The 18,051-nt window shown below is 50.2% G+C and overlaps 1 protein-coding gene across 1 annotated transcript; it reads left to right on the forward strand.

Annotated features, from left to right (window-relative positions):
- Positions 1-9,842: 9,842 nt before the first annotated feature.
- On the forward strand, positions 9,843-17,820 carry TRIM21 (tripartite motif containing 21). Its single transcript, XM_047752947.1, has 7 exons — positions 9,843-9,926; positions 10,920-11,373; positions 11,858-11,953; positions 13,069-13,299; positions 15,686-15,708; positions 16,547-16,647; positions 16,909-17,820. Exons 2-7 carry the CDS (start codon positions 10,966-10,968, stop codon positions 17,457-17,459), a joined length of 1,410 nt encoding a protein of 469 aa, XP_047608903.1. The 5' UTR covers positions 9,843-9,926; positions 10,920-10,965; the 3' UTR covers positions 17,460-17,820.
- The last annotated feature ends 231 nt before the right edge of the window (positions 17,821-18,051 follow it).

The following is an 18,051-nucleotide window of genomic DNA, read 5'->3' on the forward strand; positions in this document are numbered from 1 at the left end:
TGGAAACAAATCCAATTAGGAACCATGAGGTTGCAGGTTCAATCCCTGGCCTCACTCAGTGGGTTAGGATCCAGCATTGTGGTGAGCTGTGGTGTGTAGGTTGCAGATGCGGCTCGGATCTGGTGTTGCTGTGGTGTGGTGTAGGCCAACAGCAACAGCTCCGATTTGACCCCTAGCCTGGGAATCTCCATATGCCACGGGTCCAGCCCTCAAAAGACAAAAAAGACCAAAACAAACCAAAAAAAGGACATGGATGTGGGATGTGATAAGAACTCATTATAGGTATGACCCAAGCTCATTATGTCATACAGAGGATCAGCAGAGGCCTTGAGGTAACTCTCCGGTTATGGAAAGACCTGGAGGGTAGTTGCCTGCCCTGAGCAGAGACCATTCAGTGCCGCCAAGAGGCCAAAGCGCTGGTGTGGGGCAGCAGTGCGAGGCCTCCAGGCTCCGGGCCCTCCCCCAGGCCCGGCTTTGACACCCGGCTCCCCGCACTCACCATCACTCCAGAGCCTGCTGTCTCCTCTCCACGGCACCTCTGTTTGTGAAAAGCATTGTCTGCTGTGTCGATAAAGACCAGGCCTTTATAATCCTCCCGGTGGAGGCAGAGAAATAACAGGTCTGCTGGGATTCTGGGTGCAAAACAGGAGATTTTCTTAATTGAACGTGTTGAGCCCCCTGAGTGCTGGGCCAGGCAGCGGCGGGACCTGAAAGGAAGCATCGAGCCCTACATCCTGATGGTTTTTGCTCAGGGGCACCAGAAAGAAACCAAAGTGTGCCTCCTCCCAAAGAGCCCGCCCCCAAATAGCCAGGTGGTACCCAGAGGCGGGTGGGAACCAGGCTGGTTAGGCTGTTACGCGGTCTGACCTTCTGGGGCTCCAGAGCCTGCGAGGAATTTCCATTTCTAGAGAGAAGGAGAAATCAGGCACATAACCAAAAAGACATGCCTCCGTGCTTTAAATATGAGGGGCGCGTTGGAAAGGAGAAAAGTTTTCTGTATCTAACTTTAGGTCTGTGCCTAGGGAATGAAGGTGCTTGAAAATAAAGCTATAATGATGGAGCAATACCTCTCACCTGTTCGTACCCGCGGAGTGCTTTCATCAAGCGTGAGAGAGCAGAAAAGCTGCTCTCTATTCCTGGATCTGTTTCTCAGCACATGTGTGTAATGAGCAGATGGCTTTAACTCCTTGAGCTTTTGATGCTTCTCTTGTAAACCAGGAATAATGGTTATTTCGTGGGATCCGTACTGGTGCATCATATGAGCTCCATGCAGATTCCCTGTCCTTCCAATAGGAAATTGAGAAGAGGCTTCAGGAATCTGCTTGGACTCCTCTGCACAGCCCATCCTCACGCCACACTTCCTCCACCCCTCTTAGAGTTTTGGGTCTTTTAAAGTAAATAGTTTATCTCAGGATAAATTTAGATTTACAGAAAAGTTACAAAGTTAGCAGAGGGAATGTCTACACATCCTTCACCCAGTTTCTGTAATGTTACGTAAACATGGTACATATACCAAACTAGAGAACTCATATTGGTACATTACTGTTAACTAAAGTTCAGATTTTATTTGGATTCCTCCCGTTTTCCCACCAGTGTCTGTTTTCTGCTCCAGAAGTCAATGCAGCTGCCACATTGCAATTCGTCCTCATGTCTGCTGAGTCTCTTCTGGTCTGTGAGGGTCTCTCAGGCTTTCCTTGGCTTTCAGGACCTTGAGAGTCTTGAAAAATGTCAGTTATTTTGTAAAAGGTCAGAGGTTTTCATTCACTGGTTTCAGCTGTCCCCACTTCCTTTCTCTCCACCATGGACAGAAGATCACGCAGAGGTGACAGGCTGCAGGATGTTCTGTTCTGACTCCTCTTTGGATAGTTTAGCTTATTTCGTATACAATTTTGAAAGGTTGCTTTTCCTGTACAGTTATGACAAAATATTGGCGAAATTCCACATGTTGTACAGTACATCCTTGAGCCTGTCTTACACCCAATCATTTGTCCCTTCCACACCACCGCCCTCAAATTGCCTCCTCACCCCACAAGGGGAATCACTCGTTTGTTCTCCAGATCCGTGAGACCTAAGTCCTCTTTATTCCACTCCAGGTTCCCGAGTTTCCTGCAGATTAGAGAACAGCATATTTCCAGGTTCTCTCTGCCATTCAGAGATGCTGGGGTTTTCCAAACGGTCCTTCTGACCGCAAGCCCATCTCTGTCCTCCGTGAGCTGCACCCCAGTGCAAGCCTTCCCATACCTATCACACACCTTTTTACCATTCACTGAAATTTTATTTTTAAATGATTTTTATTCTTCCATTATAGGTGGTTTACAGCATTCTGTCAATTTTCTACTGCACAGCGAGGTGACCCAGTCACACATACACATATACATTCTTTTTCTCACATTATCCTCCATCATGCTCCATCATACATGACTAGATATAGTTCCCTGTGCTACACAGCAGAATCTCATTGCTTATCTATGCCAAATGCAATAGTTTCCGTCTATTAACCCCAGACTCCCAGTCCATCCTACTCCCTCCCCCTCCCCATAGGCAACCACAAGTCTATTCTCCAAGTCCATGATTTTCTTTTCTGTGGAAAGGTTCATCTGTGCCTTATATTAGATTCCAGATATAAGTGATATCATCTGGTATTTGTCTTTCTCTTTCTGACTTACTTCACTCAGGATGAGTGTCTCTAGTTCCATCCATGTTGCTGCAAATGCAATTATTTTGCTCTTTTTATGGCTGAGTAGTAGTCCATTGTGTATATATACCACATCTTCTTAATCCATTCATCTGTCGATGGACATTTAGGTTGTTTCCATGTCTTGGCCATTGCGAATAGTGCTGCAATGAACATACAGGTGCGTGTATCTTTTTCAAGGAAAGTTTTGTCTGGATATATGCCCAAAAGTGGGATTGCTGGGATTGCTGGTAGTTCTATATTTGAGATTTTAGATACTTTTCATGCTTCAGTTTCTAGATGTAAAGAGATCACTTTTGAACAGATTCTTAACTGTTTTGTTGAAATACTGACCTCTCTCTGATGAAATATTTTCTTTCGCTTTTCTCACACCTAATTTTAGGATGCTTTCTTTACCTTCAAAGTAATAAATACGGCTAATGCCAGGTCATCTCTCAAACCAGGGATGGAGGAGAAAATGGTAAATGGAAGTATACAGGAGACACTTCAGAGCAATTCTATCTGCTTATGAGAGACTGCTCCTCGTTCTACTCATTCTAAACGTGAGCTGTGGTGTAGGTTGCAGACACTGCTCAGATCCCACGTTGCTGTGGCTGTGGTGCAGGCTTTCAGCTTTGGCTCTGATTGGACCCCTAGCCTGGGAACTTCCATATGCCGCACATGCAGCCCTAAAAAGCAAAGCAAAGCAAATAAAATCCACACTATCCAATAGTCTTTGACGTGGTCACAAAATGGGGGTTCCTTTATTCATTATACTTTACCCAGAGATGAACTGAGCACAATCCTTTGCTCTAGAAGCTTGTGCTTCTAAAAGAGAGTAAAAACATGGGTACAACCTAAACTGGTACATTGCTCTCTGCTTTAGTGGACAAGGAGAAGGAGTTGAGACTCGAAGAGCAGGTTGGCCTTAAACATATTAAAACAAAAGGCCGGATTGTAGTAGAGATCATTGCGCATAGAATCAAACAGAATTTAATTAAACTCCTTAATTTCCAAGTAGGTACTCTGTTCTAGGTACCTAGACTTTAAAGGCGTCAGGATCCACTTTATAAACTTGAGACGGTAAGACTACCTGGAGAGGTATAGATGAGATGATATGTATAAAACACTAAACGTTTGCATGTTTGCTCTCAATATAGCGCTCCCCTCTCTTCACTGCAAGAGGTTAATTCCTGAATGCTGGATTTCCCAGGCTCCCTTATGGTCTGGTTTCTACCTGGGTTTAGGGATTGCAAATATCAAAGGAAGATGGACCAGATCCTCTAGATGAGCCTGAGGAGTGATTAAATTATTGACCTTTATTCAGTAGGCAATGGGAGCAAGAAAAAAGAGAAGTGAGACAATCAGCATTGGGGGAAGGGAAGTGAGGCGAGGAAAAATGCAAAACAATGCAATGTAACGCATGATCACACTGGACAACAGTTCCTCATGAGTTTCAAAAAGACAGGGCAAATTCCTCAGCCAGCGGGGTTTGCTCGTCAGAGGACTTGCCAGGAGGAACCTGACCTGGAAGGAGTCCCTAGGAGAGAAAGGAGGGGAGTTTATCTGTCCCACCCTCTCTCTGCTGTCAGTGATCACCTCATGGAGAACTAACTTCCTACAATTTTTGCTTGTGTCATTTGCCTATAACAGCGTCTCAGAAATCTGGATTTCAAGACCTGCAGTGTGAGGTCGCATTCAAATCCAAAACTGTGTATATAGACTGATAACCCAACACTGCTAGGATGCCAAGAGATTAAGAGAGGTTCAAAAGAATCAGGTGAAGCAGCAGCTCCAATTCACCCCAGCCTTGGGAATATCCACAGGAGACAGGAACGGCTGTAAAAAAAGAAGAAAGAAAAGAAAATTCTATATACATTAAAAAAGAGTTATGAATTTCTACAGAATGTCTGGGTCATAGGTGATAAATACAGAAAATTCCATAGGTGTAATAGGATTCAATCATGCAGTGATTGTAAATCTATCCATTCATTTTTCTGATATATGTTATTACAAACTTTTGACTAGATTTTCCTATGCTCTACAGTAGGTTTTCATTAATCATTTTTTTATAAGTAGTGTGTATATGTTATTCCTACCCTCCTAAAATGAATAGAACATTGTAATTCAACTATACTCCAATAAAAAGCACTGTTGGTGGGAATGTAAGCTGGTACAACCATGATGGAGAACAGTATGGATGAACCTTAGAAAACTATACGTAGAGCTACCATATGACCCAGCAGTCCCAGTCTTGGGCACATATCCAGACAAAACTTTCCTTGAAAAAGACACATGCATCCACATGTTCATTGCAGCACTACTCGCAATGGCCAAGACATGGAAACAACCCAAATGTTCATCGACAGATGAATGGATTAAGAAGATGTGGTATAGGAGTTCCAGTCGTGGCGCAGTGGTTAACGAATCTGACTAGGAACCATGAGGTTGCGGGTTCGATCCCTGCCCTTGCTCAGCGGGTTAACGGATCCGATCCGGCGTTGCCGTGAGCTGTGGTGTAGGTTGCAGATGCGGCTCGGATCCCGCGTTGCTGTGGCTCTGGCGTAGGCCAGTGGCTACAGCTCCGATTCGACCCCTAGCCTGGGAACCTCCATATGCCTCGGGAGCGGCCCAAGAAATAGCAAAAAGACAACAACAAAAGAAAGAAGATGTGGTATATATACACAATGGAATACCACTCAGCCATTAAAAGGAGCAAAATAATTGCATTTGCAGCAACATGGATGGAACTAGAGACACTCATCCTGAGTGAAGTAAGTCAGAAAGAGAAAGACAAATACCAGATGATATCACTTATATCTGGAATCTAATATAAGGCACAGATGAACCTTTCCACAGAAAAGAAAATCATGGACTTGGAGAATAGACTTGTGGTTGCCAAGGGGGAGGCGAGGGGAATGGGATGGACGGGGAGCTTGGGGTTAATGGATGCAGATTATTGCCTTTGGAATGGATTAGCAATGAGACCCTGCTGTGTAGCACTGGGAACTATGTCTAGTCATGTATGATGGAGGATAATGTGAGAAAAAAGAACATACACATGTATGTGTAACTGGGTCACCAGGCTATACAGTAGGAAAAAAAATTGGGGAAATAACAATAAAAAAATTTTTTAATCAAAATTAAAAAATTAAATTTAAAAAAAGAATCTGAGGTGGTTCACAAGATTAGGACCAAGTACATATCACCCTGAAGGACAGTGGTGAAGGAAAATCTTCCCACTGGACAGAACTTGAAGCAGGGAGCTGTCCACTTTGCTTGAAAGACAAGGTGAAGCGGGGAGTTTCCACTGTGGCTCAGTGGTAACGAACCCGACTTGAGGGGTAGGTGGGTTTGATCCCTGGCCTCACTCAGTGGGTTAAGGGTCCAGTGTTGCTGTGAGCTGTGGTGTAGGCCAGCAGCTGCAACTCCGATTCAGCCCCTAGCCTGGGAACCTCCATATGCCATGGGTGCAGCTCTAAAAAGCAAAAAGAAATAAGAAAGATGAACTGATGCATGTGATATACGGATACCACCTCAACCATGTTTTATAGGTTGGTCTGTGGGTCCAGGGCTGAAAAACACTGAGAGATGAATAACAGAGTTATGGGTAGAAGCGTGCCCAGAACTTCTAGGAAAGGGTCCAGAGTGGAAATATTTTTGCCCATGTGCATACCCACTGGAGGACGTACAATGCCAAGAATGCACTCGGTCATCAGATAAATAAGACCACCCGTTCTGTGGCTGTTGATCAGCCTCTGTCCCAGTCACCTGTTGCTTGTGTGGGCTTCTGTACAAGTGTTCTTATCAGGAGTGGTCAACAGACAAGCTTGAGGAGAAACCCATACTCAGGCAGAGCTTGTATCCCAGCTGCAATGGACACCTGCCCAAAAAAGGCGGCTCTGAACCTGACTTTTCCTACTTCTAAGAGAATCTAGTGGCACGTGAATTACATTGAACCAAAAGCAATATATCCTCACAAAACTGGTACTCTGCCAGAGACAGATCCATTCTCCACCTGACATTGCTTCTGCCAGCACCATCTTCTTCAGACCTCACCATCAGCGTCGCCAACATCATCACTTGACCGTCAAAGACTCTGGGAACGGGACTGCCCTTGGAAGGCAGTGGTCTTACACTGGGCATCATCAGCCATTAGAAGCTGGGAGGTACTGCTGAGGGCTCAGGTATGGCAGCAGTTTAGAAACCGCCCCCCCATGCAATGGGAAGGGTGTCCCATAAACTCTAGTACACGTCTAAAATCAACAACAAAATATACGATGGCAATTTTTTCATATCCATCAGGAACACAGTCTTCGGAGAATCAAGAAGGGGAGGAAGAAACAGCCCCTGTTTATCATCAAACTAGTGACTCAATTACAAAACATTTTCTTTCCATCCCCTAACAGAGGCTCGGCCCCGTTTGAAGGGACTAGTTAAGAAAGGAAAACTCCTTCCACCAGAGCAGGAAAACCTGGCTCTAATAAACAGGAATTTGCCACTGTCCCCGGGCTCTCTGGGGCTTCTTAAACCCTGAAAAGGCAGAGGATGGGGTTTCTATACTAGCTGCAATGACTCATCCCTATTATCAAGGAGAACGTGACTTGCTAGCACATAATGGGGGCAAGGAAGACGGTGCCCAAAACCCACAACAGACATTGGAGAGATGCCTAATTATTACCGTCCAATAACAATGGCCAGTGCAATGAAGACAGGAATATTAAGAATACCGATCATTCAGGAATGAAGATTTGGGTCCCCTCACCAGGAAAAGAAGCCTGAAGGATTCAAGTACTGGCTGTGAATGAGGAGCATCTGGGATAAGGGAAAACTTTGGTTCCATAGCCACTTGCAAGGTGGAAACAATGACAGCTATGCATATGTTATGCTAATTGATCTGTGTGCACATTATTGAGCAGGTACCGACGCAACCCTGGGTGTATATGTGAACATCTTCATTTAACAGGTGCATAGACTGAAGCTCAGAGAGATGGCAGGTAACTGGAAAAGAGCAGGGTTAGCACCGAACCCACGTCTGCCCGATCACGAGACCTACGCTCCTGTCTACCCCTCCCTACTCCACGCCTGCAGGAAACCACCGGGGGGGGGGGGCTGCAAGGGACCGGAAGCAGATCATTTTCTGAGTGACTGAAAATTTGCATGTGTCCCCTCTATTTTTTTTTTTTTTTTACTGTTTCCCACTTTGCTTTCTGGGATTATGTTCTTGGAATTAAATCTGAGTGCAGAGACACAGAGGTACAACTTGGACCTAAGACATCAACTTCTGGCCTTTCACTGAGCAAATTCTCTTAAAAACAGAACTGGAAATTTCAAAGAAGCATGGAGTGTCTTTAGGTCTCCCAAATCTATAGAAAATATTAAGTGAAGTTCAGTTGATGTTTGTTTTCGTTTGTTTTTGCTTTTTAGGGCCACACCTACAGCATAGGGAGGTTCCCAGGCTAGGGGTTGAATCAGAGCTACACCTGCTGGCCTACACCACAGCCACAGCAACGCCAGATCCTTAATCCACTGAGCGAGGCTAGGGATCAAACCTGCCTCCTCATGGATGCTAGTCAGATTCATTAACCGCTGAGCCACGACGGGAACTCCCGATATTTATTTTATATAGGGACAAAAGAAATGAGTAGGAAGGGAGAGTTTTTCCAGCCTCACCATCTTCCTCCTCTACAGCACATGAGCACACCTATCAGCTGCGCCTACAGCCTCTGCTTGGACTCTCAGGCAGCCTGTTATCTCCTGGCTGTCCCCGACACGGGGGTCCTCCCTGGACTTTTAACTCTCAGGCACCATGGTTTACCGTGTCACTTAAAGTCACCTCACTCCCTTTACTCTCAGTGTCCTCTCCTGTGACAATAACTCAACTGCTAAGTCGCTGCGTGGCTTAAATCAAACAACCTGACACAGCAGTATTAACCCTAACCCTAACCAGTAGGCGGAAGCCACCCACCCCAAGCATCCGTCGACAGATAACCGGATAATCAAAATGTATACTCAGACGCTGGAATGTCATTCAGCCTTTAAAAGGAAGGCCATCCTGTCACCGGCTCCGGAACCTTGAGGATCTCAGGTTATGTGAAATGCACCAGTCACAAAGGGACAAATACGGTAGGATGCCACTTACAGAAGGCACCGAAAACATCAAACTCACAGAGACAGAAAACAGAACGGTGGTTGCCAGGGGCTGAGGGGAGGGAGGAAGGGGAAACTACTGTTTAATGGGGGCAGAGTTCACGTTTCGCTAGATCAAAGTTCTGTGTGTGGATAGTGTGACAGTCATACAATAACGTGAATGCATTTAATGCCACGGAACTAGACACTTACAAATGGCTAAGATGGTGAATGCTATGTGTATTTTGTTGCAAATTTTAAAATTGATAATAATAAACCTGAGAAAACCCCTAGCTCAGTGAGGAGTTTACAGTTGGTGCTCAATAAATGTCAGGTCCCTTCTTCCCACTCCCTGGTGTGATACCCACCTCGGAGAAATGCAGAAAAAAATCCCTCTCCCCCCAATGTTAAATACCGCATCTCCTAAAAAGAATTTTTTCCTGAAGTAGGAGAGAGAAACTGGCCTTTTTTTTTTTTTTTTTTTTTTTTTTTGCTTTTCAGTAACACACTTATGGCATCTGGAGGTTCCCAGGCTAGGGATCAAATAAGAGCTACAGGGGCCGGCCTTCAACCACAGCCACAGCAACACCAGATCCCAGCCGCGCCTGAAACCTACACCACCGCTCACCGAAAGGTCAGATCCTTAACGCACTGAGCGATGCCAGGGATGGAACCCACATCCTCATGGATCCCAGTCGGGTTGGTTAACCACTGAGCCATGAAGGGAACTCCCTAGAGACGGTGGCCTTTGTGGGAGAGCTCCCCCGAGCTCCTTCGGTCCACCCCAAACTCCTTAAGAGCAGCTCTGGGTGGCACGGTACGGAGGCCGGGGCTAACCACCCGAGTCAAAGAGAGCAGCCTCTCCACGGAGCAGACACATTACTTGAGGCCACTAGACAGCGAGACATGGAAAGGAGCGCAAAGCAAGGACTGGATGCTGCGGAGCCTCTGAGCCATCCTAGCCCCCGGCCGCTGACACTGGCAGCAGCTCAGCGCGCCCGCCTCCCGCCTCCTGCCTCCGCCCCTTCCCTCCCCTTCCTTTCAGACTTGCGCTCGACGGGAAATGCGGGAAATCGAAAGTGAAACGTGGAGCCAGCTATTATCTGCGGAGTCCCTTGAAAAGGTGAGTGGTGGATTCGCGAACTCGGCTAGACCCGGGTACCCCAGGCCTCCCCGGGGGACCGCTCTCCGCTGCCCCGGATCTGAAGAGCCCCTTGCAGCCGGGCTCCAGCCCCAGAGCCCTCTTGGGCGCAGGGTTTCCTCGACCCTAACCTGGCGGTTTTCCCCGTGCTGCCGTCCGCCCGGGAGGAGGCTGGGCTGTGAACCGACTTCCAAGTCCTCCGGAGCCCAGGGCGGGGCAGGCCTGCCATCCCCGAGACGCCCATCCACAAAAGTCCCCTGCCTCGACAGGGGCAGGGTTACTTAGGGTATTCGAAGTTTTGGGGTCTGTGCCCTGGAGGAAACAAAGACAGGTGCCTGCTTCAGGAAGCTGAGGGAACAGGTGGGGGAGTGCTCTTTAGACATGTGTGGGGGTGTGTGTGTCTGTGTGTGTGTACACACATAGGTATGTACACCTGCACATGTGGATAAATATGTGCACGTGCAGATGTGTGTGTATATATATACTTATTATTTATATGTTCATATTGTGGGTGATAGACAGCTCCTTCCTGCCATGTTTCAGGGATTAATGACAAGGAATGTGAAGTATGTGCCTCCTGGCACGGGGGAAGGGGCATGGTAAGTGGTCGCTGCTATTAGGATTAGCTTCTCAGCAGAGCAAGAGGACCAGTGGCTGGAGATGGAAGATGGGTGGGTAAGCCTGGGCGTGGAGGGTTTCAGCAGAGGTAGGCATGAAAGTGGAATTGTAAGCAGCTTGATCTCAGATTCCCAGCAATTTTTGCTGTCTCTTTTGAGGACCCAGTTTCCCCTTCTGTCTGACTGGCTCTTGGACCAGACGCCGCAGGAGAAGCTCTTGTGACTCAGGTTGACGTCGTTGTTACCTTTGTTTTCAGCCCCTCCAGTTCACGCTCCCTCGTGGTCTCCTTTGAATTGTTCTGTTTTCCTCACGCAGCTCTTCTCATCGCCTTCTTTCCTTTGCTCCCCTCCCCGCTAGGCCACCCCGAGATCTCCCCGGCGCTGCTTCATAGCCCGGCAGCACCATGGCCTCAGCACTGACCTTGGCAAGGATGTGGGATGAGGTCACGTGCTCCATCTGCCTGGACCCCATGGTGGAGCCCGTGAGCATCGAATGTGGTCACAGCTTCTGCCAGGGATGCATCTCCGAGGTTGGGAAGGAGGGGGGCAGCGTCTGTCCTGTGTGCCGGCAGCACTTCCTGCTCAGGAACCTCCGGCCCAATCGGCAGGTGGCCAACATGGTGGATAACCTCAAAGAGATGAGCCAGGGGGTCAAGGAAGGCCCGCAGTGGGAGCTGTGTGCGGTGCACGGAGAGAAGCTTCACCTGTTCTGTAAGGACGATGGGAAGGTCCTTTGCTGGGTGTGTTCCCAGTCCCAGAAACACCGCGACCACACCATGGTCCCCATTGAGGAGGCGGCTCAGGAGTACCAGGTGAGGCCTTAGCCCGGAGGCACCTGGGCACGAGCAGGCAGGAATAAAGTGGGGCCCTGAGAAGCGCTTTGTTCTCCCGGGCTGGGGGTGGGACCGAGTCACCTGTGGAGTTGAGGGGTTGGGGACAGGAAGGGGATCCCCTGCCTTCTATGTCCTATTTAAGGGAAGAACCACCATCTCGGCACGATTTTCCCACTCCCCAGGAGCAGGGCGTCTGTTGTGGGAAGAGGCTGCAAGGCCCAGGCTTCTGTGTGGCCTCCTGGTTAATTAGGAACGAATGTGTCCCCACCCCCACCACGCCAACAGGGTACCTCTATTTCCGAAGAAACATCAGGCTTTTTCCAGACTCTTCCCATCACAGAACGCCCACCCCGGTCGGACGCTCACCCTTCCTCCTCCCCGCCTCAGGCTTTTCGAAGGACCAGCAGGATCCTCCCGGACCTTGTGCCCCCCACCCTACTTTTTGGTCTGTCTTTCTCTGCAGGAGAAGCTCCAGGTGGCACTCGAGAAACTCAGAAATAAACAGGAGCAGGCTGAGAAGCTGGAAGCGGATGTTGCAACAAAGAGAGCAGCCTGGAAGGCAAGTGTCCTGAAGGGCACTTTAGATCAGAAGCCTGGGGAGGGTCCAGGGTCCTGGCCTCGAGAGCTCTGTGCATAGCTATGCCCGTCAGAAGACTGGGAGTCCCCGTGTGTCAGTCTCCAAAAACCAGCCGTGCCCTGGGTCTCCTGAGAGAAGGGAGCAGGAAAGCACGGTGCCCAAAAGGCGGGCACTCCAGTCAGACGCAAAGACAGGGGGTCTTGGGGAGAATGCGCGGGGACAAGACGGACCCCAAAGCTCCTGTTCCTGGAGCCCGGTCTCAGGCGATGACAGCACAGGGCCCCGTGTCTGCAACCGAGGAGTCCCAGGAGGAATGCCCGGTGGCTCAGCCTGTCGGGACATGACAAGGGCTCTGAGGACAGACTTAAGGAGCCATCAAGGCCTGAGGGAGGAAAACCAGCCTGACCAGGGGTTTCTCGACGGCGTGCTGTTCCTGGTGCAAGGTGTCGCGGGAGCTACGGCCTGTTTTGCTCCAGGGCTTGGGCAGTGATGGGTCAGGAACTAGAGACAGTGGGAGGAGCTCATGGCCAAGAGATCCTGGACCCGGGAAGGGTGAGTCAGGCTGTGGCGGCAAGAGAGGTCATCTCGTGTCACCGCGTCCCTCTCTGGTCACAGCAGGAGAGGGCAGGCAGAGACTAGCCCAGTTTCCCCCAGGGCTTGGGAATGGAATAGTGAGCCTGTCTTTGCGAGGCTTTAGGGGTGGGGACGGGTGTTGCTCCCTCTGCAACTCGCTGGGATAAGAGGACAAAGGGGCACATTTGTGCGGTGACCTGAAGAAGGTTGAGGAGTCCCTGGTACTGTTGGCTGATGTTGCCATGGTTGTAGGGCAGCTCCGGTGCTCTCCCCACCAGCGCCACTCCCCCTCTTAGTCCAGGACGCTTCAGTCCTCCCCCCCAACCTCCCCCTCTTAGTGGAAGAGGCTCCAGCCCCCCACTGACCTCCCCAGCAAAATTGCGGATGTGTGTTTATTCCCAGACACAGCCAGAGTGATGAGTCTACAAGGAAGGCAAGTAGATGTGGATACCTCCATCCCCAAAGCTTAGGAGATTTTTGATTAAAAAAACCCAAACACCTCTTTCTTTCCATTGACACCCAAGGGGAAGGTTGAGGCCCACAAACTGAGGATCCACGAAGAGTTTGTCCGGCAGAAAAACTTCCTGGCAGAAGAGGAGCAGAGGCAGCTGCAGAAGCTGGAGGAGGAAGAGCGGGAACAGCTGAGAGCCCTGGGGGCCACAGAGGCCAGGCTGGCCCAGCAGAGCCAGGCCCTGCAGGAGCTGATCGCAGAGCTGGAGAGGAGGAGTCGGGGCCCCGTGCTGGAGCTGCTACAGGTGAGGCCTGCGGACAGCCCCCCCCCCCACCCCGAGAGTCAAGGAGAAGTTGAAAAAAGCCAGAGGGAGCTCCCCTTGTGGCTCAGTGGGTTAAGGACCAGAAACACAGTGTCCGTGAGGGTGCGGGTTCAGGTTCACTTCCTGGCCTCACTCAGTGGATTAAGGATCCAGAGCTGCTGCGCACTGCAGTGTAGGTTGCAGATGCAGCTCAGATCTGGTGTTGCCAGGGCTGTGGCCTAGGCCTCAGCAGCAGCTCAGATTTGACCCCTAGCCTGGGAACTTCCATAGGCAGCAGGGGCGGCCATAAAAAAAAAAAAAAAAAAGCCAGAGCTCTTCGGGGCTACCTTCAGAGCACAGAGAAACTCAGTCCCTGGAATTTTCTTAAATAAAACAAACTGGAATTCGGACTATGAGTGGTTTGCATTCAGGACACGGAAGGGTACAAATTTGGGAGGACATGTGCCATGCAGCAATGAAAAGCAATGGGCATTGTGAGTGCCTGCTGTAGCACAGACCAGGTTCATGACCTTGAGAAGGTACCTTCATCTCTCTGAAGATCAGATTTCCCCCATTAATTAAGTGGAAATTATAATATTTTTTATGTTAGAGGACTTTTGTGGGAATTAAATAAGAGAATCCAGTAAGGCTCTCAGAGGGATATTTGGCTATGGGAAGGCTTTTGCAAATGTAATATAACTAAAGACACTGAACAAAAAACTAAGAGACGGTGGCCCAGCCCTGCCACCACTTCTCTCCGAGGCGCCAAGTCAAGTCATTCTCCTTTCCTAGACCTAATTTCTCCATCTGGAAACAAGGAGAGGGAGTCAGCTGGATACCAAGGGTTTCCCCGGGCTTTAGTCATGCATGCATCATCTTTATGCTTTCTGCTCCTTCTGGGAACTCCCCTCATGACTTCAGCATGTTATTTTCTCTTTACTCTGTCTCACTCTTTTACCGGAATAAAGTTAGTTTAAAAGGAAATTTGTCCTAAGCAGTAGTAGTCAAGAAATCATGTGGTGACATGTTACTGATATTTTTCTAGTTTATTTCACAGCAGTAATATTAATAACCACAAATTCTTAAACAGCACATGTAACATGCCAGGCTTTCCATCCCCCATGCAAGGAGGCAGATGCTCCTATTAGCCTCATTTCATAGATGAGAGAAAACTAAGGGGCAGCAATATTAAGAAGCTCATGAGAAACTGAGGCTGAACAGCTCGAGCAAGTTCACTTAGTAAGAGGTGGAGCTAAGATTACAGGAAGTCTGTAACTCTGACAAACTCACCAACGTATTCTACGTGAAATCACCTCCTATCCACCGATGATACGCTCGCCTCACTTTGGGAAACTAGGGACTAGTGGTCTCAGAAGTCCCTTCTTCTCTACCCTTCTCTGGTTCCTCTTTTCTCTGCACCTTTTCACCGTCTTTCCATCAGATGGGGTCATGAGGCCACTTCTGGTTTGTGCAAAAGGCTGACTGGATTGTCTTGACCTGGTGGCTCTGTCTTCCCAGCATCTCAGTATCTAAACCTTGCTTCTGCCCAGCATTGAGCAAAGCTTTGTTTTTTCTTTTTGTTTTTTGCTTTTTAGGGCCGCACCTGCTGCATATGGAGGTTCCCAGGCTAGGGGCCGAATCAGAGCTACAGCTGCCAGCCTACACCACAGTCACAGCAACGCCAGATCTGAGCCATACCTGCGACCTACACCACAGCTCATGGGCATGCCAGATTCCTGACCTATCCAGGGATTGAACCCATGTTCTCACGGATACTAAGCGGGTTTGTTTCTGCTGAGCCACAGCACAAACTCCTGAGCAGGGCTTTCTGAGGCACTTTTGTCCGAGCCTAGGAGCCTGCCAGTTCCCAGGTAAGGGCCCCCACCCACCTGCAACAGAATAGTCTCAGGCATATTGGTTTCACATGCACGATGGGGGCAGCATTAAGCAGCCCAGAGCACCCTGAGCAGCTCTAGCCCACAGTGGGAGCAGTTTCTGTGTGTTCTGGGCATCCTCTCGTGGCCATTCTTTCCCAGGGGCCACCTTGGGACCTCAGCCAGGCTGGGCTGTTTGCCCCTTTCCGAGCTCCCCGATCCCCACCGAGAATCTGGTCTTTTTGATGTTAGTTTTTTCTACATCCGACTTTGTAAACGGCCCTTCCTTCCCCTGCTGGAGGTCCCACCCACGCTGGGTTTCTGCTTCCAGCACAAGCGCCCACACACACCTTTGCTTCCAAGCTGGTCCAAGACGTCTTCCGGGCCTTGGCCCAGAGGAATGGGGCGGAGAAGTGTCCTGTGGCCCTCAGGTGGCATCGCGTCACCCACAGGACTGACGTCTCCGTCATCATCCAGTGACTCCAGAGCTTACTCTCTGTCTCTTTTCTCCTCAGGAGGTGAAGAGTGTCCTGGAAAGGTAAGGAGAGGCTTTCTTTGTTGGAGGAGAAGGTGGCAGGAAGCATAGTCACCTGTGGGAAAGGTTTTCAGGTTTAAAAATGTGCCCTGGGAGGTCCCTGTGTGGCTCAGCAGAAATGAACCCAGCTAGCATCCATGAGGATGCAGGTTCGATCCCTGGCCTCGCTCAGGGGGTTAAGGATCTGCCATTGCCATGAGCTGTGGTGTAGGTCACAGATTAAGCTTGGATCCTGCAAGACTGTGGCTGTGGCTGGGTTGTAGGCCGGCGGCTGCAGCTCCAATTTGACTCCTGGCCTGAGAGCTTCCGTGTGCCATGAGTGCAGCCCTAAAAAGACCAAAAAAAAAAGCACTGAGGTTTTCCCCATCCTTCTCCCTGTGCTCAAAGACCCAGTTCTCGCTGAAATAGTTTCTGGTCTCAGAAGGCTGATTAATGGACATCTCTGTTGCCGAGGTGCCCAGTCCTTGGCGTGTAACATCTTCACCAAGTGAGGTTCTGACCAGCAGGGAAGCTGTGAGTCTGCGGCCTGCTGGGGCTGCTTTAAAAAGAACCTGACCAGTTTCAAACCTCCCAGAACGGGCCCTGGGTAAGACCCGCAGCATGAGATCCCTCAGGGAAGTGATGCAGCCTGTATCAGATGCCTTGAATGTAAAAATGGAACAGGATGTGCTTGCGTGGAAACTGCATCCTACCTCCCTTCGCCCTCCACCCCGAGGGACCCCAGCACAGGAGGAGTTTGCACATTTGCATTGAATTAAATGATGAGTCATCCGCAAAGGTGATAATAGGGAGAGGGTTCCTTAGGAGTTGGAGAGGGGGTGTCTAACTCTTTTTCCCCCAGGAGTGAGTCTTGGAACCTGAAGGAGCTGAACGTCAGCTTCCCAGACCTGAGCAGCTTGTGCTATGTGCCGGGGATTAAGAGGATGCTGAGGTCATATGCAGGTGAGGCCGGCACCAGCGGTGTGGGACTGGCCTGCCCAGGAGCAGAGGGGGCGACAGGGATGCCCAGTGCCTCCCAGGGTCGGGGAGAGATGGCAGGGGGAGTAGGCGGGGCGGGGGTGGAGACAGGGGAGGTGGTTCCCCCAAAGGTCAGGGCAAGGGGCGGAGTTGGCCGGGGGTCACTTCCTCCTCATCCCCCACCCCGGACTCAGGGTTACTGACTCCCCCCGCTCTCCCAGCCTGACCACGGGCCTCTGTCTCCAGTGCACGTCACTCTGGACCCCCTGACGGCCAGTCCGTGGCTCGTCCTTTCAGAGAATCGGCGACAAGTGAGGCTAGGAGAGACCCGGCAGGAAGTGCCTGAAAACGAGGAGAGATTTGATACCTACCCCATGGTCCTGGGTGCCCAGCACTTCCACTCTGGGAGACATTACTGGGAGGTGGATGTGGCCGGCAAGGAGGCCTGGGACCTGGGTGTGTGTCGAGACTCCGTGAAGAGGAAGGGACATTTTTTGCTCAACCCCAGCAATGGCTTCTGGGCCATCTGGCTGTGGAACAAACAAAAATATGAGGCTGGCACCTGCACGCAGACTCCCCTCTACCCTCAGGTGCCTCCGAGCCGCGTTGGGATCTTCCTGGACTACGAGGCCGGCTCCGTCTCCTTCTACAACATCAGCGACCACGGCTCCCTCATCTACAGCTTCTCAGAATGTGCCTTCGCTGGACCCGTACGGCCCTTCTTCAATCCTGGTTTCAATGACGGTGGAAGAAATGCACCCCCCCTGACCCTCTGTCCACTGAGGACGGGCTGGTAGGGATCCAGAGACTGCCGGTGGCAGCGCTTCTCTGTGAGCCCCTCTCAGCCAAGAGCCCTGCCTCATTTGCCCCTGGACGCCCAACCACCGTTACCCCTGCAGAGGTGTCAGGATATGAGCAAGCAAACGCTGGCAGAGAGGCCACGGGGGGTCTGTGTCAAATGACCTTCAACACCCAGATTCCTGCCCTCCGTTGCTTCATGAGCCCCTCCATGAGCCAGCCACTCGTATCTGGCCCCAAACTCATCTGGATCAGCTGAAGCATGTTCTCCTCTCCATCTCCGGGCCTCTGCTCAGATCTCTCCTGTAGATCTTGCAAAGGGCTTCCTAAATAAATTGGGCCTCCGTCTGCCCCACCAGTCTTGTCTTGTACACCTCTGGGATTAGCTTTCCGACATGGTCACGTCTCATCACGGATGGCTCCACACTGCTACGGAAAAAGAGCCATTCGCAGCCATCCTTTTAAAATAAAGGCCGAGGAGTTCCCGCTGTAGCGCAATGGGATTGGCGGCGTCTTGGGAGCGCTGGGACACGCAGGTTGGACCCCCGGCCCGGCACAGTGGGTTAAGGATCCGGCGTTGCAGCACCTGCA

The sequence above is a fragment of the Phacochoerus africanus genome, chromosome 11 (genome assembly GCF_016906955.1).
Source record: "Phacochoerus africanus isolate WHEZ1 chromosome 11, ROS_Pafr_v1, whole genome shotgun sequence".
NCBI classification, from domain to species: Eukaryota; Metazoa; Chordata; class Mammalia; order Artiodactyla; family Suidae; genus Phacochoerus; species Phacochoerus africanus.

What these genes read in the sequence shown, in the direction of transcription:
- TRIM21 (XM_047752947.1), top strand. Translation starts at nt 10,966, where the DNA reads ATGGCCTCAGCACTGACCTTGGCAAGGATGTGGGATGAGGTCACGTGC. An exon ending in CAAAGAGAGCAGCCTGGAAG is followed by an intron (nt 11,954 to 13,068) that starts GCAAGTGTCCTG and finishes TTGACACCCAAG; the next exon opens with GGGAAGGTTGAGGCCCACAA. An exon ending in GATGCTGAGGTCATATGCAG is followed by an intron (nt 16,648 to 16,908) that starts GTGAGGCCGGCA and finishes CTCTGTCTCCAG; the next exon opens with TGCACGTCACTCTGGACCCC.